We start from the raw sequence: 25,205 nt of genomic DNA on the forward strand, positions 1-25,205 counted from the left end.
TAGGGAGGAGAGAGAGAGAGGAGAGAGAAAAGGAGGGAATAGAGAGAGAGAGAATTTGAGACAGACAGAGATAGAGCGAGAGAGAGAGACACCGATAGTGAGCGACAGACCTACAGAGAGTAAATATCAGGGGTTTTAAACTGTGCCTGATTGAGAGAGGAACAGAGATCTGTCAACAGTTGAACAGTGTTGGGTTTGGCAGGCTCCTAATCTCAGATGGGTTCTGGCTGTCTGGGGTTGAGTCCAAAATGGCACCCTATTCCCTACTGTACATAGTGCCCTACTCTAGACCAGAGCACCTCCTCTCCTCGGGTGCTCAGAGGTCCCAGTGAGAATGGCGCATTACTTAGGATGCTTCCTGTCCACCGAACCACAGGATAGGGTGTGTGTGTGTGCCCAGATTAACGATTTCCTGCTGTTTCATATCATCCTAGCCACCACTGTAATGCGCCTCTCTTTACTAACCCACACACACACACACTTTTAGTCAATCCAATATCTGTGAGAAAATCTCGACACAGAGAACCCTCCTGGAAGTGTGACGTGATGACAGGCAAAGTAAAAAGTGATTTTCACTGTGTTTATGTTTCAGTCAGCTGTAGTACATTGTACACTGTCCAATCAGAATATTTCAGTTTCCTGTGTGGAACATCGATATTGGTACAGCCTGGTCCCAGATCTGTTTGCACTTCAGCCAACTCACAACGGTAATCAGAGGAGTTGGCTAAACTAAAACAGAAACAGATCTGGAAGCAGGCTAATATTGCTATGTGGCCCTAGCTTACCTTCACAACCTTTATTACAGACATACATTACATGATCAGATCTGGAACAAGAAATATGACAAACTGACTTGTTGGAAAGGTTGCATCCTATGACGGTACCACATTGAAAGTCACTGAGCTCTTCAGTAAGGCCATCCTACCGACAGTGTTTGTCTATGGAGATTGCATGGCTGTGTGCTCGATTTTATACACCTGCCAGCAATGGGTGTGGCTGAAATAGCCAAATCCACTAATTTGAAGGGGTGTCCACATACTTTTGTATATATAGTGTACTTCTCGACTATAGGGCTCTGGTCAAAAGTAGTGCACTATAGAAAATAGGGTGCCATTGGGGACATTATATTATTATCTGGTGCCCGCTACATGGCGTTGGCGTGTGTGGCGTACCTTCATGGCATAGCGGGCGTCCAGCGAGTGCTTGGCCATCAGGTTCTTGAGGCTGGCGAGGGCCAGGTGGCGCAGGTCCTGCTCATCCTGCAACGCCAGGCCCAGCTCCCGTAGCAACAAGCCCGTCAGGAAGTGCTTCCGGCAGAACTCGCCCGTCAGGCTGTACTCTGGCACATCCACTAGGGGGAGAATAAGGAGGGAGAGAGAGGCGGTTGGGGGGGAGAAAGAAAGGGGGAGAGAAAGAGGCAGAAAGAGAGAGTGGGGGAGGAAGAGAGGAGAGAAAGAGAGAGAGAGCTCAGTGCCCCAACAGCATCCAAGTCTCATATACAAGTGGTTCTCAACCTTCTTTATAGCAGAGACCAGAAAGCTATGGTCCTTCCTTCTTGGAGAAACCCTTACATTAAAACTAACACGTTAGAGTTGACTAAATTGATGTCAGCTAATCATTTTAGTGACTGGTAAGTAACATCTCAGGGACCAGAGCTGGTCCTAGTACCAGAGGTTGAAAAACTGCCATATACTACTGCTGCACATACGAGAATTCTCCGGCACAACCACCACTACACTAAATGTTAGAACTAAATGATGGGTTGTTTATTCCATCCAGTTCCATTCGTATGGTAAAGAACATCAGAACAACAACATGTGAATATCACAAAATGGGACCAATAATTACCCTGAGCACTTTGCATTTCTTGTGATGCATTGTCTGAAATGGACAGGAAAGAGAAAGAACAGAAAAGAAAGTGTTAAGCGGTGTAACGAATGAAGATGAACGCAACGGTGTTAAAACCTAAGACGGACTTCGATTGGGTCCCTGTGAACCCTAGATGGCCTCTGACCTGTGATGTGAGCGGAAGGGAGGGGCAGACTGAGAGGGATGTAGTGCTCGTGGTTGCACACCTCTCGCAGGAACTCAAACTTGAACTCACACAGCACCTGTTGAGAGAAACATCGGGGTCACAACTAGGGCTGTGGCGGTCACAAAATTTCGTCAGCTGGTGATTGTCAAGCAAATAACTGTTGGTCTCACGGTAATTGACCGTTAATTAACATAAACACATTTAGCATTTAGCATCTCCTGGCGACTGATGCAGACCTTTGTAACATACACATTTTAAAAAGTCAAATAAATCCATGTAATATTTCCTACACCTTCACAATAAATCCATCATTTATTTTAGACAGGTCTAAAGAAACATGATATGAAGAAAATGTAGTCTATTTTAGAAGAACAATAGCATACTCTGAGTTGTCCTTATGTTAGGTCCTGATCTAGCTATGCCATATGACTGTGGGCTACAATAGTTAATTTAGCAGACAAGATTTGCTTAGAATTCTGTGACATTATTTTATGTTATTTTATAGTACGAAGAATACAATTGAACAGAGCTGAATAATATAAATATTTTCTCCAAACGATTTGAGGAAGTGCGCACATGCAGCTATTCTGTATTGAGAAGTTAACAAAGAAATAGGTACTCATATGTGCTTAATTTATAGTTATTAATGTAACTTTAGTTGTTCTACAAACGTTGGGCTATATGTTTTGATTTTTAATACACTGTAAGGCTGCATGATGCGACTCTAATATTTGAAAAAAGTCACTTGAAAGGCATGAGCTCTGCTTTGTTTTTTGAACAGGTTGTACACACTACATCAGTCTCTCATTCACAATTTGAGAAGCACTTGATAATGCCTCGCATTTCCTGGCGGCATCCACTTTGTGTGGCCATAAAGCACCCCAAAACATCCATGCCTTTTGCACCCCTTCTCCCTAAATGCTGGCCGCTCTGAAGCACCTCTCATCTCACTCACATGGCTCTCCATCACTTGATTGGGTCTTTCCTACGGGCTACAAGTGAAGACAGACACATCGGGGATGCAAATGCGTGCGTCCTTTTACAATTCCGAGATGCATATTTAAGATATTGGAAGAACTGTCCACATTTACTTTTCGTCAACCAACAATATGAGTAGGCCTAACGAACAGCCAAGCACTAGTCTACGTCAATCTACTATCCCCCATAGCACAAAAGTTTACCTATTCTATTCTGTGCGAGAAATACATATTCCAAACAGTCTGGGACAGTTGTTGGATGCGATAGATCCCAAATTAATACAGCCCCTACCATCAAAAACACTGACGCAACAGATCAGAAAGTTTAGCTTAAAATGTTGATAAACTGTTAGGCTATGTGCACATGGTAGTAGGCTATAAGCGTGAATGTTCCATTAGCGGGAAAACACCATTATGAAAAGTGACCACAAATGTGATTATGCATGTAATGCTTTTATTATAAAGGTGCATTTTTATGGCGAAAATTCTGTTCCCCAAACTTGAAACTCACGCCCTGACAGTTAGGCTCTACACCCGTTGTAAAGTGGATTGATGTGCTTCATTTTAAAAGAATCTATTTGGCCACTATGTTGTGATACAAACCTTATGCAAACATATAGGCCTATGGGCTAGGCTACATGAAGTGTGTGACTATGATTAGAAAAAGTTAAAAACAAAAAAGGCATTGCTTCTTGCCTTAAGATGGTGATAAAATATAACTCACAAGTGAGAGGCTAATACTGTCACCCATCAGACTATTCTTGATTTAATCTTGTCTTTACATATACTAAATAATATATGTGTGAAATTTATTTTTTACATTTAAAATGGACCATTATCATGCACCTGTCTCGAAACAGCGGCAGGGGAAAAATACATGTCATCTATGACTTAAATAGTAAACGGAGGATGCTTTTTCCATGGTTCATTTTCCTGTCAGCCAGGTAGGCTATACTCCTGTTGTAAAGATAAGCAATGTGCTTAATATTTGCTTAATGTGAAAGTTGAAAAATAAATAGAGTAGGCCTAGCCTATAGAAAGCTGATGGGATCCTCCCTTTTTTTAATAGAGGCCATCATTCTGTTTTCTTGCACAATTGCGTAGCCTATAGAAACGTTGTGCAACATGAGCTCATGGTCTCTCATGAAGTGTTTGATTAGATTTTCCATTATATTTGCATTGATGTCAGAGTGATTAGAGGGACAATAGAGTGCTGAGTATCAGGCACTTAGCAAGTTTTGTAGACTACTAATGACCTGCAGCAGCATCAGAGCTTGGAGAAGCCTAATTAGCGTGACTAATTTGACTGCCTTCATGACTCGTGACCGTCGGTGTGGCGGTAATACAGTCACCGCAACAGCCCTAGTCACAACCTGATTGACCGAATGAAAACACCCCAACCTCTGAAGTCCATTGTTTTCTATTCTCATATATATTTAATTGTTTTCTATTGCGTTCTATTCTACCGCGAGTGACATTGGCTATTACACCGACAGATGAGGAAATGCTTTATTCACATATCCTCGGTCACTGAGAAACAGAATGAGAAGGATGTGTGTATTTGTGTGAGTGTGTGTAGGTGTGTGTGTTACCTTGTTGTCAGTGGCTGTGATCATGTTGACGTAGTTGCTGATCAGCTTGAAGGTGAACCCTCGGTCCATGAGGGTGAAGCAACGCTGGAGGGAGGGATGGAAAGAGGGCGGGATAGATGGAGGGAGGGAGGTCAGCATTAGTTTATAAAGAACATGAAAGAGAGAGACCATTTCATAATTTCACAACACAGTTAAATAAAATACATGCTCTGGAACTTTGGCGACTACTAAGTATCTTTTAAACTTCCCGTTTTAGGATGGATGTGTCAATGTGTAGTTCATACATGCGTAATCTACTCCTCTGTAAACTGGTCATCTCTGTAGACCCGTCGCAAGACCCACTGGTTGATGCTTATTTATAAAACCCTCTTAGGCCTCACTCCCCCCTATCTGAGATATCTACTGCAGCCCTCATCCTCCACACACACAACACCCGTTCTGCCAGTCACATTCTGTTATTAAAGGTCCCCAAAGCACACACATCCCTGGGCTGCTACTTTTCAGTTCGCTGCAGCTAGCGACTGGAACGAGTTGCAACAAACACTCAAACTGGACAGTTTTATCTCAATCTCTTCATTCAAAGACTCAATCATGGACACTCTTACTGACAGTTGTGGCTGCTTCACGTGATGTATTGTTGTCTCTACCTTCTGCCTTTGTGTTGTTGTTTGTACCATGTTGTGCTGCTACCATGTTGTGATGTCATGTGTTTCTGCCATGCTATGTTGTTGTCTTAGGTCTCTCTTTATGTAGTGTTGTGTTGTCTCTCTTGTCGTGATGTGTGTTTTGTCTTATATTTTTATTTCTAATCCCAGCACCCGTCCCAGCAGGAGGCCTTTTGCCTCTTGGTAGGCCGTCATTGTAAATAAGAATTTGTTCTTAACTGACTTGCCTAGTTAAATAAAGGTTAAAAAAATATATATAAGCAGAATTACTGTTTTACCTCAATTAGCCACGTAATCCCTAGTTTGAAAGCAACTGTTTTTATGGAAGCTGTGCTGCGCCATTTTTCTTACATTTCCCCCACGTGGGCCAGCCCCCTAGCAATTCCAGTTCTAGCTAATGAGCTTCAGCCCTCGCATTTGAGTGACATCTAGCAATAGGCACATCATGCCCACAGAGCAGAGTGAGAGAGAGTGCAATGAAGGGGTGCACATATATGCACATATGTGACGTAGTATGCAATTTTCGGAGACCACTTTTGGCTCGTGAGTGCTGCTTTCAGAAATACTGTCTAAAAAGTATACAAAAGTACAGGCGATTCTCTTTAAGGAAATCAATATCTAACAATAATTAGCACTGGAAGCCATTTTCATTTACAGTTAGCTTAATTGCATTCAACTCTGCTTCCGTATCATTAGTCAGGGAATACAAATGTATTACCCTTGGCAGCATTTGAGCCTGATTTCGACAAGCAATAAAGACAGCTCCCTAAACATGTCATTTGTGTGTGATGTGTGTGATGCCCACCTTGACAAAGGCTGCCACGGCCAGGTTGGCACTGCGGGTCTCCTCTGCCAGCTCCTTGCTCTTCCAGAAGATGTGGTCGGACACGGTCATGACTAGGCTCTCCAGGCGACTCAGGTAGGTTGAAGGGAACCTCTGTGGTCGAGGGAGCTGAGGCACACATAATATGGAACTTAACATATGGGCCTAATGTATAAGTTGCACTAGCAACACCAAGGTTGTAGGTTCAATTCCAGCAGAGATCACATATGCATACTAACAGCACTGAATGGAACAGTGGGACATAGGACAGATGCAGGCCCAATACAAGGTCGGAAAGTAGGCCGCAGAGAATCTGAATATGTCTGACTTCAGTACTAAGTGTCAAGTGTTTCCCATACTGCGTGTATTGTGTTTGTGTATTTGTATGCTTTCTTTCCAAAATGAATTTCCCTGTAAAAGGACAATAAATTATATTGTATCGTACTGTAAGTTGCTTTTGATGAAAGTGTCTGGTAAGTGGCATACACACCCCGGCCAGTTTATTGGGTACACCACCCCGTTCACGAAAATTGATTGCTCTTACAGACAGTGATTCACGTGGCCATGGTTTGCTATATAAAGCAGCCATCGAGGCATTCAGTTACTGTTCGAATGAATGTTAGAATGGGCAAAACAAGTGACCTAAGCAACTTTGAGCGTGGCATGACCGTGTGGCTCAGTTGGTAGAGCATGGTGTTTGCAATGCCAGGGTTGTGGGTTCGATTCCCACGGTAGACCAATATGAAAAAAAAATGTATTAAATGTATTAAATGTATGCATTCACTACTGTAAGTCGCTCTGGATAAGAACGTCTGCTAAGTGACTAAAATGTTTAAAAAAATGACCGTCTGTGCGAGGCCCACCGAATCTAGTATCTCAGAAACGGCCAAACTCCTGGGCTTTTCACGCAGGACTCAAGGACTTTAAAGTACTTTTTCAAGCACTAATATTTATTTCAAGGACCATCAATTTGTAACCAAAATTATTATTATGCAATAGTTGCCCCCAGATGGCAGTATATCGCCACAACCCCATGCAAAAAACGTAGTATTCGTCACTACCTTACAAGTTCAAAATCAAATCAAATGTTATTGGTCATATACACATGGTTAGCAGGTGTTATTGCGAGTGTAGCGAAATGCTTGTAAATAATAATACGTTGTTTCACTACATATTTACTATATATACATGAGTGGTAAGTCAGTACTTATGATTTTGCAATTTGAGTAGGGATGAGCAGAGTTTTGGGACATGTCTACTGGTGAAAACACATTTCCTATTCGCATGACTACACAATTCCATCTTAATTACTTTTGGGGGGGGAATTTGGGAATCTACTACTTAATAGTTGGCAGCTTTAGTGTCGCCGGTCGGGAGAAGGGCGGGTGGGCTGGGTGAAGAAACTGCATGTTAACGGCCAACAGAAAGGCAGGAGCATGGCTTGATAAAGTGGTTGTTGCAGAGAAAAAGTCACATAATGTAGAACTGGCACCAGCGCAGATGCAGCGTTGCTCTTCAGGGCCGATTCGCCCATGCTCGCCATGTCAAAGTCTAACGCATGTTTTGCACCTTACAGAGTGTGGGGTTGGTTGGGTCCAGTGACGTAGTCGTAAAAAAAAGGTGGGTAAACTATACTGAACAAAAATATAAACACAACATGTAAAGTGTTGGTTTCATGTTTCATGAGCTGAAATAAAATATCTCAGAAAAGTTCCATTCCCACAAAAGGCAGGATTTAATCTACATTTGCTTGGCATTTTAGCTATCGATGTGACATTTGGCAACGCCTAAACAGTCAATTCTGTACCTGCCTGGCTGAGTGGCAGTGTGGGTGGAATGAGTGAGTTCGCCTGGCAACCGCAGCGCGAAACACGTGAGGAAATAAAACTCAATTGTCTGCCTGGAATACATTTTTTGTAATATTTTTCATAAACATATTAATCATTATCTGTTCTCCTCTCATTTTAATTGAAGTACTTTTCAAGTACCAACTTGAATTTCAGAATGCCAAATTCAAGTACTTTAAGCACCTCAATCACCTTGTGCGAACCCTGTGTCTAGGGTTTACAGAGAAAGGTGCGACAAACAAAAAACATTCAGTCAGTGGCAGTCCTCTGGGCGACAACAGCTCGTTGATGAGAGAGGTCGAAGGAGAATGGCAAGAAAAGTGCAAACTAACAGGCGGGCCGCAGACAGACAACAGCGCAGTACAACAGTGGTGTGCAGACCTGCATCTCGGAACGCACATTTGTCAATCCTTGTCACGGATGGGCTACTGCAGCAGACGACCACACCGGGTTCCACTCCTATCAGCTAAAAACAAGAAGAAGCGAGCGACTCTAGTTGACACACGATCACCAACACTGGACAATTGAAGAGGTGAAAATAATTGCCTGGAACATGACAGTGAGTTCAGTTCACTTGAGTAGCCTGGTCAGTCCCCAGACCTCAACCCAGTAGAACATCTTTGGGATGAGATGGAATGGGCTGCATGGACCGACACCATGTAGAATGCTCCGAAGAATTCAGACTGTTCTGAAGGCAAAGGGGGATCCGACTCGGTACTAGATGGGTGTACCTAATAAACTGGCCGGTGAGCGTATAATATAATCATTAGATATACTCTTTGAGTAATGAGGTTTGAGAACGTGATGGTCTCTTTGCGTGAGTTAAATACAACAGGGACAATGACAGTGAAATTATGATGTCAAAATGTATTCCTCAGTGTGACCAAGACAGAGTTCGTCTCATGTATTGTTTATCGGTATGCTAATCTGTATTCATTGCTTCGCCACCTCCCCTCTCACAGGGAGTGTATATGTACATATATAACTTCTTCATATCTTAAGGTTTCTATACCTTGACATTGTCCGAGTCCACTAGATGCTGGGCCATGGACTTGACAATGAGCTCGAAGAAGAACCAGGAAAACTGCAGCAGACAGGGGTAAAAGGTCAAACAGGGGTCAGGTCATCCGGGTTACGTTCAGTTAAGCACTCAGGGTCACATTCAACGGCACATTCAGATAGATATATATCACGTAGAGCAGATATGTACGATAAGGAATCCTAGCATGGCTATGTGTGACATTTCTAAGTATGTCTTTATTTGGATAGTCCCAAATAGGTTTGTAGATGTTCAGTAGACTGTCAACAACATTTCAACTACATTTCAATGAACTATCCACTAACCTTAACCCTAGGCCTAACCCTTAATCTTCACTCTAACCCTAATCCTAACCGTAACCCTAGCAAGCAGCTGCATGTGAACAGAGATGCAGCTGACAGTTTGTTGACAGTGTGAGCATCTGTAGATCAGGGGACTATCCACCCAAATGACACCCTATTCCCTATATAGTGCACTATTTTTAACCAGAGCCCTATGGGTTCCTATAAAGGGTGTCATTTGGGACTGGGCTTGGCGTCCATCTAGGCTCACCCTGAGGATGTTCCTGACGGCCAGCTGCTCGTTGCTCTTCAGGTCAGAGGTCATGCCCTTGGCCAGCTCCTCGTGGACCGTCCGGAAGCCATGCGACTCCGCCTTGAACACAAACTGACCACCGCAGTGGCGAGAACAAGGTCAATGAGACAGACGGACATAGAGACAGACAGAGACAGTAAGACAGACACGCTGAACCAACACTTTTGCTCTATCTAACTTTCTGTCCACGCAATTAGTAGCATCAAGGGAACCAAACATGCAGTATGCTTGGCTCTGCATTTAATTAAACCTACATAAAAACAAAACAGCGCCGATTAAGGTTGATGAGTTGAGGAAGAAGAAAAAGCTGAGTCTGACAAAATTTGTAATAAATGATGCATCAAAAAATCTTGACCTAATGTAGTTTTCCCCGGCACATCAAATTCATAAGGGGCACGTGCTTCTGTACTGTATCTATAAATCTGTGTGCTTATTTTGGCACGCAATCTCTTTTTCTCTTTTTGTGCAAAATGTTCCACCCACACTGTACGTGTATGGCACACACACACACCTCATTACCACTGACGTCACCCAGTTGAATTAATTCATTAACAATGGTAACCACACACACGCACACACACATATGCAACGATGCACGCACACGCGCATATGCAACGTGCACAAACACACACATGCTACACGCACGCAAACACACAGATCTGGTACCCAGCCACACACACCCACACGGCGAGAAAGCGCTGGTCGAAAATTGCTTGCTGCTAGCCCCACGAGCAGCATGCCAATCAGTTGCCATAGTAACACCAGTTCCATTACAGTGGCCCTCCCATTCTTTCCTCCCCTCTTCTCCTTCCACCCTCCCTCCATTTCTCTTTCTGTCTCTCTGCACCTCTTAAAGATCAATTGTAGGATTCTCATTTTCTTTCTACAAGACATGAAAAATCTTATGTTAAGCTGGTTCTATTCTCCATTTCCCTTACTCACTTTCTGTCTCTTCCTCTGCCTCTCACTCTCTCGCTCTCTCACTCTCTTCTTAACAAGCATGCCTTGCATTCTTATTGAAACGGCTCAGTGTCCTTGTTTGACTTCCACCAGACACCCCCCTTCGCTCTTCCCCACAGTCATGCTTGTCTGTGTGTGAGCTGAGAGCCGTGTGTGTGGCAGACTCTCATCTCTCTGTGTCCACAGTGTTCTGGGCACATTGCCCTAGACCCTCAGCCACACTCCTGCACTCACCACACCCCAAAGCCCCCACCGTAGTCCACACACACACACGTATGTATGCACACGCACAAACACACTAACACACACATACACACAAAGCCCCCTTCTCTCCCTTCACTAATGAAGCTGTCTGTGAGTTACTCTCCTCACCTCACCTCACCTCTCCTCTGATCCCTTCTCTTCTCCTTTCCCCTCCTCTCCACTCAGCCCAACCCCTCTCCTCTACCCTATGACACCACCCGGCTAAACAACTGCAGAATCTGAGCCTGGCTCTTCCTGCAAGACGGGGCTAACATCCCAATGAAATGAGCACCCCACCTTTATGTAGGAGTGCAGGTAGTGGTCAAGGTTTTCTTCATGGCACTTGGCAACGATGTGGACCAGCACCCTGGTGAAACACATGGTGAAACACAAGGTGGTCACTCAGTCGTCATCATTATCTGGCAACATGAATAGTTACTCCGGCAATATGAATTCTGGCAACATGTATCCCTGCAGGATCCGGTGGCAGTGAGAGTGGTCCGTGGCCTGCAGTGCCTCATCCTACCTGGTGGTGGTGGTGGTGACTTCGTCGTTGTCGTTCTGGGTGAGGACCTTGAACAGCTGGTTGAAGAGCACAGGCAGGAAACGAATTATCACCGGAATCTTCTCAATGCTCAGTAAGCCCTGTGGGAGTGAGAGAATAAAGAGAGAATCAGAGAGAGAGAAAGGTAGTCAGAGACAGAGCGAGGATAGAGAGAGAGAGGGGAAAGAGTCAGTGATGGGGTGTATAGTATGGGAGTGAAATGCAGAATGGAAAGATGTGAAGTCATCTCTCTATCCTCCCTCCCTTCCTTCATTTCTCCAGACCTTTAGGCAGTTGAGGAAGTTTGAGGTAGGTGATTGGGAGAGGTCTGTGTCTCGTTTTTGGCACTGTTGGAAGAAGCGGTTCAGGTGGGGGTCCTGGTGATCAAGGAGAGAAGACACAGTCACAACCAGAACCAGCATCACTGAGTGATAGACTGTGCACAGGAGATGAGGACTAAATCCAGGAGCAAACTCTGCACCCCAAAAGGCATCTTATTCCCTACATAGTGCACTAGTTTTGACCAGAGCCCTATGGACAAAAGTAGTGCACAAGATAGAGAATAGGGTGTCATTCGGGGCGCAATCCTAAATGTCACAATGGGATAACAAGGATTGACTTGCTGGAGTTGAAACCCGTTAAAGGTTGGTTAAATAAGATTTTTTTTTACTTGTGGTTTCATGGAGTGGCAGGGTAAGTCCAGACTCTTACCCGAGTATAGACTGTGGAGAGGACGTTGGTGGAGACCTTGAATATGGGCTTACCTCCGTCCACCCACTTCAGATCTGAGCCGTTCTGGGGGGAGAGAGGGAGGAAGGGTCACTGAGCACCATGGAGATCCATGCTTGCTTAACACTTTACTGTTGTTCCCTTTGGTGTGCTCACTTCATACTTCTATCTATTTCACTCGCTCACTCGCTCTCTCTCACTCGCTCGCTCTCTCACTCACTCGCTCGCTCTCTCACTCGCTCTCTCTCTCACTCGCTCTCTCTCTCACTCACTTGCTCTCTCTCACTCGCTCTCTCTCTCTCACTCGCTCTCTCACTCGCTCTCTCACTCGCTCTCACTCGCTCTCTCACTCGCTCTCACTCGCGCTCTCTCTCACTCGCTCTCTCTCACTCGCTCTCTCTCACTCGCTCTCACTCGCCTCACTCGCGCTCTCTCTCACTCGCGCTCTCTCTCACTCGCTCTCTCTCACTCGCTCTCTCTCGCTCGCTCTCTCTCGCTCGCTCTCTCACTTGCTCTCTCTCTCACTCGCTCTCTCTCTCACTCGCTCTCTCTCTCTCACTTGCTCTCTCACTCGCTCACTTGCTCTCTCTCTCTCTCTCTCTCTCTCTCGCTCACTCACTCTCTCACTCGCTCTCTCACTCGCTCTCTCTCTCTCACTCGCTCTCTCTCTCACTCGCTCTCTCTCTCACTCGCTCTCTCTCTCTCACTCGCTCTCTCTCTCTCTCGCTCACTCACTCTCTCACTCGCTCTCTCACTCGCTCTCTCTCTCTCTCACTCGCTCTCTCTCTCTCACTCGCTCTCTCACTCACTCACTTGCTCTCTCTCTCTCTCTCGCTCACTCGCTCTCTCACTTGCTCTCTCTCACTCTCTCTCTCACTCACTCACTCTCTCACTCACTCAGTCACTCACTCTCTCACTCACTCTCTCACTCACTCTCTCTTTCCATTCATAATTCAAAGTCAAAATGCTTTATTATTGGCACGACAAAACTTACATTTGTATTGCAAAAGCAACAATGCTTTCTCTATCAATTCCTGCATCTCCTTCCATCCAAATATTTTCTTTCTACTTTCCCCCCTACTTTCTCTCCTCTCTCCTTCCCTCCCTTCCATTCATCTCACCCCCCCATCCCTCCCTCCTTCTCTCCTCTACCTTAGTAGATCCAGGGTCTTTGATGAGCAGGTATCCAGGGGGCAGGCTACAGGCCACAGGGATGTTGAAATCCTGTGAGGCCAGGCGACCCTCTCTGAGCAGAGGCAGCCACGAGTAGCCCACTGCATTCACACACACACACACACAGTGCACAGGGCGTCACACACACACACACACACACACACACACACACACACACACACACACACACACACACACACAGGAGAAAGAACACATGGGAAAACACTATACTGTATGTAATGTGAAAATCAATCAATGAAATGTATTAATAAAGCCCTTGTTATATTAGCAGTTGTCACAAAGTCTTTTTACAGCAAGCTCAATCAGAAGCAAGAGCACAGTAGTATTGGCCTGTAGACATAGCATGCACCATCACACTCCAGAATTCAATAACACAATCACATCAGTATCGAGGCGATGTTGCTGCACAGTGATAAGCTAACACCGACTAGCTACCATCGAATCCATTGACAAACTTGCCTCAAAGACATATATGCCATCTAACAGATGCTTTCATCCATACATTTTTGGACTGCTAGCCCAAGCAGGAACCAAACCCATTACCCTGGCGTCGCAAACACCATGCTCTACCAACTGAGCCACACAGGACCACAGTATTTCTCCTTCCTCCCTACCTGGGGTCTCCAGGGCCTCCTTCTTCTTGGAGTTGGTCTTGGCGTTGATGTCACAGGTCACATGGTAGAAGGAGAAGAGTAGATGGTGCTTCTCGTGGAGCTGGGTGGGCAACTCAATCTTCACCTGGGACACAAAGGATGACACAAAGGACCATTTCAGAAACAGGCAAAAAAATGAAAATCACAAGTTATTTAAAGTGCATTTAACAAAAGCCTCAATATATTAATAAAATGATAATATACAGTACCAGTCAAAAATTCAGACACACATATTCATTAAAGGGTTTTTCTTTATTTTTACTATTTTCTTCATTGTATAATAATAGTGAAGACATCAACACTATGAAATAACACATATGGAATCATGTAGTAACCAAAAAAGTGTTAACCTATTGGGGCTAGGGGGCAGTATTTTCACGGCCGGATAAAAAAACGTACCCGATTTAAACTGGTTACTACTCTTACCCAGAAACGAGAATATGCATATAATTAGTAGATTTGGATAGAAAACACTCTAAAGTTTCTAAAACTGTTTGAATGGTGTCTGTGAGTATTCCATGCAGGAAGTGCCCTGTCTGACAATTTGTTGTCCTTCTACGGCATCTCTATCAAAAATACAGCATCTCTGCTGTAACGTGACATTTTCTAAGGCTTCCATTGGCTCTCAGAAGGCGCCAGAAAGTGGAATGAGAGCTCTGCAGTCTCTGGGTGAAAAAAAGCAGGAGTTTTTGTGAGTGGGCAGGCAGGGAACACTGACACTGGAGCGCGCGTGCACGAGAGGACTCCATGTTTATCTTTCTCTCTTTGAACAAATACAACGTCGCCCGGTTGGAATATTATCGCTATTTTACGAGAAAAATCGCATAAAAATTGATTCTAAACAGCGTTTGACATGCTTCGAAGTACGGTAATGGAATATTTTGACATTTTTTGTCACGAAATGCACCCGCGCGTCACCCTTCGGATACTGACCTCAACGCACGAACAAAATGGAGCTATTTCAATATAACTATGGATTATTTCGAACCAAAACAACATTTGTTGTTGAAGTAGAAGTCCTGGGAGTGCATTCTGACGAAAGGTAATCCAATTTTTCTTATAGTAAATCTGAATTTGGTGAGGGCCAAACTTGGTGGGTGTCAAATTAGCTAGCCGTGATGGCCGGGCTATCTACTCAGAATATTGCAAAATGTGCTTTCGCCGAAAAGCTATTTTAAAATCTGACACCGCGATTGCATAAAGGAGTTCTGTATCTATAATTCTGTAAATAATTGTTATGTATTTTGTAAATGATTATCAAGAGTAATTTAGTAAATTCACCGGAAGTTTGCGGTGGGTATGCTAGTTCTGAACATCACATGCTAATGTAAAAGGCTGGTTTTTGATATAAATATGAACTTGATTGAACAAAACATGCATGTATTGTATAACATAATGTCCTAGGAGTGTCATCTGATTAAGATCATCAAAGGTTAGTGCTGCATTTAACTGTGGTTTTGGTTTTTGTGACATATATGCATGCTTTGAAAATGGCTGTGTGATTATTTTTGGCAGGGTACTCTCCTGACATAATCTAATGTTTTGCTTTAGCTGTAAAGCCTTTTTGAAATCGGACAGTGTGGTTAGATTAACGAGAGTCTTGTCTTTAAATGGTGTCAAATAGTCATATGTTTGAGAAATTGAAGTTATAGCATTTATGAGGTATTTGTATTTCGCGCCACACGATTCCACTGGCTGTTGACTAGGTGGGACGCAAACGTCCCACCTTGCCCAGGGAGGTTAAACAAATCAAAATATATTTTATATTTGAGATTCTTGAAAGTAGCCACCCTTTGCCTTGATGACAGCTTTGCACACGCTTGGCATTCTCTCAACCAGCTTCACCAGAAATGCTTTTCCAACCGTTTTGAAGGAGTTTCCACATATGCTGAGCACTTGTTGGTTGCTTTTCCTTCACTCTGATAGTCCCACTAAGCTCAAACCAGATGGGACTGCATATCACTGCAGAATGCTGTGGTAGCCATGCTGGTTAAGTGTGCCTTGAATTCTAAATAAATCACTGACAGTATCATCAAAAAAAGCACCACACCTCCTCCTTGCTTCACGGTGGAAACCACACATGCAGAGATCATCCGTTCACCTACTCTGCGTCTCACAAAGACACATCGGTTGGAACTAAAAATCTCAGACCAAAGGACAGATTTCCACCGGTCTAATGTCCATTGCTCGTGTTTCTTGGCCAAAGCAAGTCTCCTCTTGTTATTGGTGTCCTTTAGTAGTGCTTTCTTTGCAGCAATTCGACCATGAAGGCCTGATTCACGCAGTCTCATCTGAACAGTTGATGTTGAGATGTGTCTGTTACTTGAACTCTGTGAAGCATTTATTTGGGCTGCAATTTCTGAGGCTGGTAACTCTAATGAACGTATCCTCTGCAGCAGAGGTAACTCTGGGTCTTCCTTTCCTGTGGCGGTCCTCATAAGAGCCAGTTTCATCATAGCGCTTTATGGTTTTGCGACTGCACTTAAAGAAACTTTCCAAGTGTGTAGTGATGGACTGTCATTTCTCTTTGCTTATTTGAGCTGTTCTTGCCATAATATGGACTTTGTCTTTTACCAAATAGGGCTATTTTCTGTATACCACCCCTACCTTGTCACAACACAACTGATTGTCTCAAACGCATTAAGGAGGAAAGAAATTCCACATGCATGTGCATGTCTGATTGTGCTTCAGCCTCTCTCATTCATGATAATGAGCATCAGAAGAGTTGGCCTAGGCACAAACAACTCTGGCTACCAGGCAATTAGAGCCCTGCACATGCCCCTTTCCAATCAATCTCTTCCCATTCCTCTCCCCCTAGCCATACACCTCTTCAACACTCTCATTCCACACTCACCTCATCATAGAAGTCTGGGTTCTGGGAGTGGTGAAGGACTGTCGAACAGGCTGCTGTGGTGAAAACTGGACCCCCAGGCTTGCCGTATATGCACTGAGGCAACAAGTAAAAAAAAACAAATGAAGAGAAAAGTGACGTTTTTCAAAAAATGCACCATGATACTCTAAATGCTATCAATGACAAAGAAGATATTGAGAAGATACTACACCTTCAAAGGTTTGGCAACTTCCTCATCTGAACTCCGAAACTCCACATAGACTGCAAGGTTACGAGCCTGTGAATGAAAATAACGTTGTTAGATTTGTGAGTATACAGTATTTCATGTGTGTCTGCAAAGAGGTACCATATATGTACAGTGTGACTTGTGTGTCTACTACATGTTCTTTCCTTTGTATCTAGTACAGTTTTCACAATACCAGTATCACGATTCCATTATATAGGTTTCCTTGCCATAATATTTCTGAGTATATATCACAAGTGATGTTTGATGAAGTACGACTAGAATTTATATATAAATGCCTGGATTACTTTAATTTTGGTGAATCTCTTATACAATGGGTTAAAGTTATGTATAGCAACCACAGATGTAAAATAGTAAATAATGGTTACTTCTCAGAAAGTATTGAGCTTTTAAGAGGAGTAAAACAAGGCTGTCCGTTGTCTCCATATCTATTTATTATGGCCATTTAAATACTAGCTATTAAAAATAGATCCAACAAGGACATCAAGGGGTTAGAAATCCAGGGGATAAAAACAAAAGTGTCAATGTTTGCCGATGTTTTTTTCTTAAGTCCGCAATCTGGATCCCTGCTCAGTCTCATTGAAGATCTTTATCACTTTTTAGCCTCTCTGGATTAAAAGTAATTATGACAAGTGTACCATATTACGTACTGGATTGATTAAAAAAATATAGTGTTTACACTACCTTGTAGTTTACCAATAAAATGGGCAGATGGTGAAGTAGACACTTGGTATTCACATCTCAAAAATGATAAATTAACTTACCACAATTAATTTCAATAGAAAGTTAGAAAAAATAGACAAGATTCTGAAACCATGGAGAAGTAAATACTTGTCTATTTATGGAAAAAATCATGTTGATTAACTCTTTGGTCCTATCACAGTTTACTTACTTACTAACGGCAAAGCCTACTCCAGATGACTCATTTTTTAAATCATATGAGCAAAAAATATTTCATTTTATTTGGAATGCAAAGACAAAATTAAACGTGCCTATTTATATAATGAATATGAGTTTGGGAGACTAAAATTATTAAAATATTAATGCTTTAATCCTCTCATTAAAAGCTTCACTCATACATAAGTTATACGTAAACCCAAAATGGTTCTCCAGTAGATTATTAAGAAAGGCTCATCCTTTGTTCAAAAATGGCATTTTTTTGCCATCATACAGATTACAACTTCTAATTTCCGACTAATTGAAAATTACATTTTGTTTAAAGTATCGCTCTTTCTTAAACAAGCCATACAAAGCTGGTTACAATTTCAGTTTTATCTTCCAGAAAAGATAAAACAAATATTACAACAAATGTTATGGTTAAACTCAAATATACTGATTAATAAAAATACATTCTTTATGGAATAAAAAAAAGGTATTATATTTATTAATGATATTATGAATAGAAGCTGAGGAGTTATGTCACATTCTGTTATCAAAAATGTATGGGAATATCTGCTCAATCCAAACTTACAACCAACTGATTGCAGCATTACCACAAAAATGGAGGAGGCAAGTGGAAAAGGGAGAAGGTAGGGAACTTGTTTGCCGCCAATATATTAAAAGACAAATTGGGTGAAAGGAACTGGCATAAATAGAAAAATATAGCAGTTTCATCTGAGGACAAAAATGTTGACAGCTGCGCCATACAGGTTGCAAAATAAATGGAAGGAGATTTTCAATGTACCAATTCCATGGCACATGGTTTTATGAACTGGTACAAAAAACTACACTTGATTCAACCCTTCGAGGTTTTCAATTTAAATGACTATATAAAAGTCTTGCCACCAACAGAATGCTATATATATATGGGGCATACAACAATCTCAGCTCTGTAGATTTTGCTGTGAAGAGACAGAATCAAAAGATCATTTATTCTGGTATTGCCTATGTAGCTTGTTTCTGGTCACAGGTTCAGGAAGGGTTAAGAAAATCACAACATGCACTTAAAATCAACCTTACAAATAGCAGTGTTGGGCGATATGGAAAGCCATAGTCAGTCAATAAATAATATAATAATACTCGTAGGAAAGCTTTTCATCTTTAGCTCACAATCTGTGGATAATATATGATTAGAAAGGTTACATTTTTTTGTAAAATATATGGTACATGGAAACCAAACAAGGGTGGTCTATGGTGATAGGTGGGATGGGCTGAGAGTGGCTGAGATATTTGTCCTCCTGGTGGAGGGGTTAATAATAAATCATAAAAAAATTAAGAAAATAAAAAAAGTGGTGTGTGGGTTTGGGTGTATACGGTACCTTGGCAAAGCTCTTCTGGCTGTCATATTTGAGGTGTCGGGGGTAGACGTAGACGTGGTTCTTGTAGACGTGGTGAGGCTGGGTGAACTTGGTGGAGTCCTGGACAAACTCCTCCACCTCCACGGTGGCCTGGTGCTGGCTGCAGTCCTCGAAGGGCTTAACAGGCACATAGGATGACGTCACACAGTCTGCAGACAGACAGAGAGAGAGAGAGAGCGAGAGAGAGAGAGAGAGGACATATGTAATACATGTAACACTGATGACTATCAACAGTAGAGAGCGAGAGGTAGAAAGAGAGATAGAGAGAGAAACAGTAGAGAGAGACGGAGACAGAGAAAGACAGAGGGGTATAAATAGAGATAGAGAGGGGAGAGGTAGAGCGAGAAGAGATAAAATAAAGAGAGATAGATAGAGCGAGAGAGAAGACATTTGTAATACCTGTAACACTGACGGCTATCAGCAGTAGAAAGAGAGAGAGAGAGCGAGAGAGAACGAGAAAGGGAGACATGAGGTTTGTCGAAGTTTGAAAGAGAAAAGAGAGAGAAAGAGAACATAAAATGTTGGACTAACTTGGATGCTCCATAGGGACATAGTCCACAGTGATGTCCAGGTTCCCTGGAATGGTCTGCAGTTTACTGGTCTTCTCAGCCCTGCAAAGACACAGAGAGAGCCAAAGAATGGGTGAGCAGTGAGCACCATACATTCACTATGACTAGGGCCAGGAGTTTTCCAGGTCAGGTTAGGTGGTCATGACAAACTCTACAACCTAATTATGACCTAAAAAGGGATCTGGACCATGGGTTGAACTGACATTATTTGGTCTGCATCCCAAATGGCAACTTATTCCCTATATAGTGCACTACTTTCAACTAGAGCCCTATGGGCTCTGGTCAAATGTTGTGCACTAAATAGGGAATAGGCCATTTGGGACGCAACCTTGATGTCTTTTCGGTGCCCTACTTCCTGTATTCAGACACCAGCTTGATGAGATCTTCGGTGGAGATCTTGTTGCTCTCCTGTTTGAAGAGGGGCGAGAAGCGAGAATCCCGGTCCACTGTCCCCTGATTGTCCTTAAACACAGACCTGAGACAGACAGCAAGACAAGACAGACAGACAGGAAGATAGTTTAGAGTGTAAGATACTTATCAATTACCTACACCTTTATAGACATCCGTGTGATGCAGTTTGATCATTAAAGGCGAAAAAGGTCAATAATTGGATATGGAGAGAGTAGGATTACAGAAAACAGTGTGGCTCAGTGTCCCTCACCTGATGCACCAGGCAAAGGGCATGTGGTACTTCCCCAGTTTACTGCAGAACTGCTTGTTGGATTTCAGCATCTTTTGAACCGTCTTCAAAGGGACAAGGAACAGAGAGCGAGATGGAGAGAGAGAGGAGGGCAGAGTGGGGGAGAGAGAATGAAAGTGAGAGTCAGAGAGAAGGAAACATTACTTTAAAAAGGGGAAGCATTGTTGATATTCTTGAAGTCTGCCGGTGGGTTTCGGGAAAACACCAGTAAATTATACTTGACGTAGATACATTGCAAGTCTAAATCATCAGGGGTGTCATGAACCTGGCAGGAGGCGCAGCGCTCTCGTCTGCTCATCCACTCAACTTCCCAAACAAAGGCCAGGATTTCAGAATTCCACTCTGTGGAATTCTATGGGGGCATCTTGGAAAAAAGTATTGGAAAATCTATGAGGAAAAATGTATTTCCAAACCATCTGATTTCCTGTGTGATTAAGGGGAATTTAAATAGAGCTTTACAAGAAATCTCACTGGAAAGACCCTGTAAAGGTTGTGCATACCGCTGTTTCACTACTAAGGGCCTGGGGAAAACAAGCTGTGTTTTACTGTACATTGTTCTACACACTGACTCCCTTCAACTTATGTTCCATAATAGATTGTCCATAGGTAGAGTTACACAATTCCTGTAATTTCCCAAAATTTCCATTTTTTTCCTGCTTGGAGGATTCATAGATTTCCTGCTTATTACCTCCTGATTCCAAGATACTTCTATCCTGGATTTGTAGTTTTTATTAGCTGCAAGTCTATTAGTATTTTTTTCTTTTTTTTAGCTGTTAATGTAAGTTTTAGTTTTTTATTATTGTTATTTCATTGTTATTATTATTATTATTACAAAGTATTTGCCATATTATTCTTGTTTCTAAGTACACTTGAAAATGAGATTGTGCATCTCAAGAGATTCCATCCCGCAAAACTTCAATTAAATAAATAAATACATTTCTGGAAAAAATGGGAACTTGGGGAAAGTTACCCGAATTTGTCAACCCTACCCATAGGAAATAGGCTATAAAGGTGAGGGGGGATAGTTAGAGAGAATTTAACTGTGATGTAGAGTTGCGTCACCTTGCTGGAGTCTGTGTTCTTGATGTACGGCTCTGTTCCCGCGGCAATATTTCCCATCAGCACCTTCTCCACCCTCGCCACTAGAACAATGTCTGTGTGGGGGTGTGTCACTGAGAAGATGGCCTGCGTGTACACACACACACACACACACACACACACACAGAAGAAAGGAGTAAGTATCTCTCTTTTCTCCCTATGACATTCCCAGTTCTGCCCCATCCCCTCTGTGTGTTGCTGAAACTGATCCTAGATCTGCACCTTTGGGAAACTTCCTCCGGAGCGTTGCTGTAGCGTACCTGTTTGGGGAAGCGGAGCCAGTCGTCCAGGTCCAGGCTGAGGTGACAGTCTCCAGGTCTCTTCTCTGCAGGGGAGCTCAGGCCATTCTCCTGCCCCGCCCCCGGGCCCTCCCGACCCAGCCCCACCCAGCATCTGACGCACCGTCTCGTGGTTCAGGTCAACGTGGAAGTCAGCCGACACCTTCCTTCCCTCACGCACATCCAGCAGGGCCACAGTCACAAAGAAGGGCTCAATCTGATGGGGATATATTACATGTGATGAGCACCAGGGCTTTACCAAGGTTTTCCAGCACACAGCTTTGACATGCTTGCCATGTTGTTCTACTGTACTTCAAACAATTTGTAGGCAGGTTGATTAGGATTCAAACCTTCTCTTATTCCCACTCCCGTAAGCGTTAGCATAAGTATTGCACCAAGCAAATCATTCAAAAGATGAGCGCTATTCATTTTTCCAGTGACCACTGCACTCAATATCTGATCTAGGATCATCCATCGCAGCACAGTAAACAACAGAGTGAAAAGTGTTTAGACCATTGAGCACTATCAGTATGTAACGCATGAGCGCATCTCAATATCTGCGGCGCTGTTAGTCGCAACGTCACCCATGCTAAGTCTACCTCTATGGAGAACTGTGCGTGTGTGCGCGAGTGTGTGAGATGGTGGTGGTGTGCTTGTGGTTTTAAGGGGGTCTTACGTTGGTGACAGGACCAGTCTCGGTCTCATTGACGCAGCCCTGCAGCGTCAGGTTGAGGGATCCACAGGCGATCATCAGCCTCCTACCCAGCTTCTCCTCGAAGGGACGGACTGGGTGGCCCTCACCCCTAGGGTACTCCTCCCGCGGACTCCTCAGCACCTGACACGCAACCAGACAGCATCAGAGGAGGAGCACACAATTGGACTATCAGTGGGCTGAGGTTGATTGTGGTGTGTAAGCACTGGTCTGGACCAGAAGCCTGCAGACACAGAGGCCCTCCTGGGACAGAGATTACCATCGCTGACCTAACAGTACTTCATTAACAGGTGAATTGTGCAGTACTGTACCACCAACAGTTCTGCACAAGGTGTGTTAACCCCTATACTGTACCTACAGTGTCAGTGTATTAACCCCTAAACACTACCTACCGGGGTGTCAGGGTCCAGGGAGAACAGGTTGAGCCTCTCTTCTCTTCTGGCCGACCGGACCACCTCCTCAGTTTCAGAGAAATACTGAGAGAGAGAGAAAGAGAGAAGATATCACCACAAATAAAATACAGAATATACAGAATATATACTAAAGGAGAACTACAGGAAAAGGAGGACCGAGTACGCCCCCATTCTTATCGACGGGGCTGTAGTGGGGCAGTTTGAGATCTTCAAGTTCCTTGGCATCCACATCACCAACAAACTAACATGGTCCAAGCACACCAAGACAGTCGTGAAGAGGGCACGACAGAACCTATTCCCCCTCAGGAGACTGAAAAGATTTGTCATGGTTCCTCAGATCCTCAAAAGGTTTTACAGTTGCACCATCGAGAGCATCCTGACGGGTTGCATCACTGCCTGGTATGGCAACTGCTCGGCCTCCAAACGCAAAGCACTACAGAGGGTAGTGCGTACGGCCCAGTACATCACCAGGGCCAAGCTTCCTGCCATCCAGGACCTCTATACCAGGCGGTGTCAGAGGAAGGCCCTAAAAATTGTAAAAGACTCCAGCCACCCTAGTCATAGACTGTTCTCTCTGCTACCGCACAGCAAATGGTACCGGAGCGCCAAGTCTAAGTCCAAGAGGCTCCTAAACAGCTTCTACCCCCAAGCCATAAAACTCCTGAACAGCTAATCAAATGGCTACCCAGACTATTTGCATTGCACCCCCCCCCCTCTATGCATAGTCACTTGAATAACTCTACCTACATGTGCATATTACCTCAATTACCTTGACACCGGTGCCCCCGTATATTGACTCTGTATCGGTACCCCCTGTATATAGCCCGCTATTGTTATTTACTGCTGCTCTTCAATTTTTTGTTATTCTTATCTCTTACTTTTTTTTAGGTATTTTCTTAAAACTGCATTGTTGGTTAAGGGCTTGTAAGTAAGCATTTCACTGTAAGGTCTACACCTGTTGTATTCGGCGCATGTGACAAATACAATTTGATTTGAAATTAGCATAATACAAGTAGAAGCATTGATAATTTTTTACGGGTCAAATTACATCTCCACACACCCACCTTGGCCAGCTCAGGGTTGATGCCGCTCTCTGTCGTCTCTTCATTCTCAGGTAAACACACGTCGCTTAGAGACAGATCACACACGTCTGGTGGGGAAAGAGACAGACAGTTACAGGTAATATCTCCGGTGGGGAGAGGTGGGGAGGAGAGGGGGAGTAGGGGAGCGCTCTCTCTCTCTCACACTGGCCTTCCCTGGCCTCTAATGGAGCTTTCTGTATGTGTTTATCCTTTCACTACCATCCCTCCATTCAGCCAGTGTATGTCAACCTTTTATGTGGTACTGTAAAGGAGGCCGCACACAAAGAGAGGGATGGAAATAGACAGCTGTTTTCTTTCACATAGAAAGAGAGAGCGGGATGGGTGGGTAGGAGAGAGAGAGAGAGAAGGGGAAGGGGGAATAGAGAAAGAAAGAAAGAAAGAAAGAAGAGAGAGAGAGAGAGAGAGAGAGAGAGAGAGAGAGAGAGAGAGAGAGAGAGAGACACAGAAAGAGCAGAAGTAGTGCAGAGCCCTGAATGTGTATTAGGTCTGCTGATGCTGCACCTCTTCTCTCATTGCATGGTTAAACAGAACAAATTCGACCAACGAAGATCGATCAAGATGGCGAGACACAAGTATAGGGAGAAAGTGGAGGAGCAATTCAGCGGGTCGGATATGGCAGGGGTTTCTAACGATCACAGATTACAAAAAGACAGCTAAACACCTTTTTCTCACGGTTCATGCAAAACAACTCTGAGCTGCCGAGGAGAGCCCCTAAGGACAAGGGCTACATGCTTACGGTAGGAGGAAGTCCAAGTCCAACGCTCTAGTGGTTAGAATCCCCGAGCTGACAAGGTAAAAATCTGTCGTTCTGCCCCTGAACAAGGCAGTTAACACACTGTTCCTAGGCCGTCATTGAAAATAAGACTTTGTTCTTAACTGACTTGCCTAGTTAAATAAAGGTAAAATAAGATAAATAAATAAAATGTAAGTCATTCAAATGTGTTAACCCTCGCAAAGCTGCTGGCCCAGATGGCGTCCCTAGCCGCGTCCTCAGAGCATGTGCAGACCAGCTAGTTGATGTGTTTTCTGACATTTTCAAACTCTC

At 43.6% G+C, this 25,205-nt stretch overlaps 1 protein-coding gene across 1 annotated transcript in view; it reads right to left on the minus strand.

Moving 5' to 3' along the window:
• LOC106580682 (dedicator of cytokinesis protein 10-like) overlaps window positions 1-25,205 on the minus strand; it is a 158,165-nt gene that overhangs the window by 43,584 nt on the left and 89,376 nt on the right. The window contains 25 exon segments of the mRNA XM_014162004.2: window positions 1,173-1,351; window positions 1,849-1,881; window positions 2,015-2,111; window positions 4,605-4,688; window positions 6,075-6,221; window positions 8,952-9,023; window positions 9,531-9,644; window positions 11,073-11,142; window positions 11,302-11,420; window positions 11,604-11,696; window positions 12,031-12,114; window positions 13,201-13,322; window positions 13,857-13,980; window positions 16,750-16,842; window positions 16,958-17,023; window positions 19,249-19,436; window positions 19,819-19,898; window positions 20,209-20,331; window positions 20,518-20,600; window positions 21,619-21,741; window positions 21,915-22,016; window positions 22,018-22,149; window positions 22,609-22,767; window positions 23,037-23,120; window positions 24,122-24,207. Of these exon segments, the coding sequence (XP_014017479.2) occupies window positions 1,173-1,351; window positions 1,849-1,881; window positions 2,015-2,111; window positions 4,605-4,688; window positions 6,075-6,221; window positions 8,952-9,023; window positions 9,531-9,644; window positions 11,073-11,142; window positions 11,302-11,420; window positions 11,604-11,696; window positions 12,031-12,114; window positions 13,201-13,322; window positions 13,857-13,980; window positions 16,750-16,842; window positions 16,958-17,023; window positions 19,249-19,436; window positions 19,819-19,898; window positions 20,209-20,331; window positions 20,518-20,600; window positions 21,619-21,741; window positions 21,915-22,016; window positions 22,018-22,149; window positions 22,609-22,767; window positions 23,037-23,120; window positions 24,122-24,207 (2,657 nt within the window).

The sequence above is a fragment of the Salmo salar genome, chromosome ssa20 (assembly GCF_905237065.1).
Source record: "Salmo salar chromosome ssa20, Ssal_v3.1, whole genome shotgun sequence".
NCBI lineage: Eukaryota > Metazoa > Chordata > Actinopteri > Salmoniformes > Salmonidae > Salmo > Salmo salar.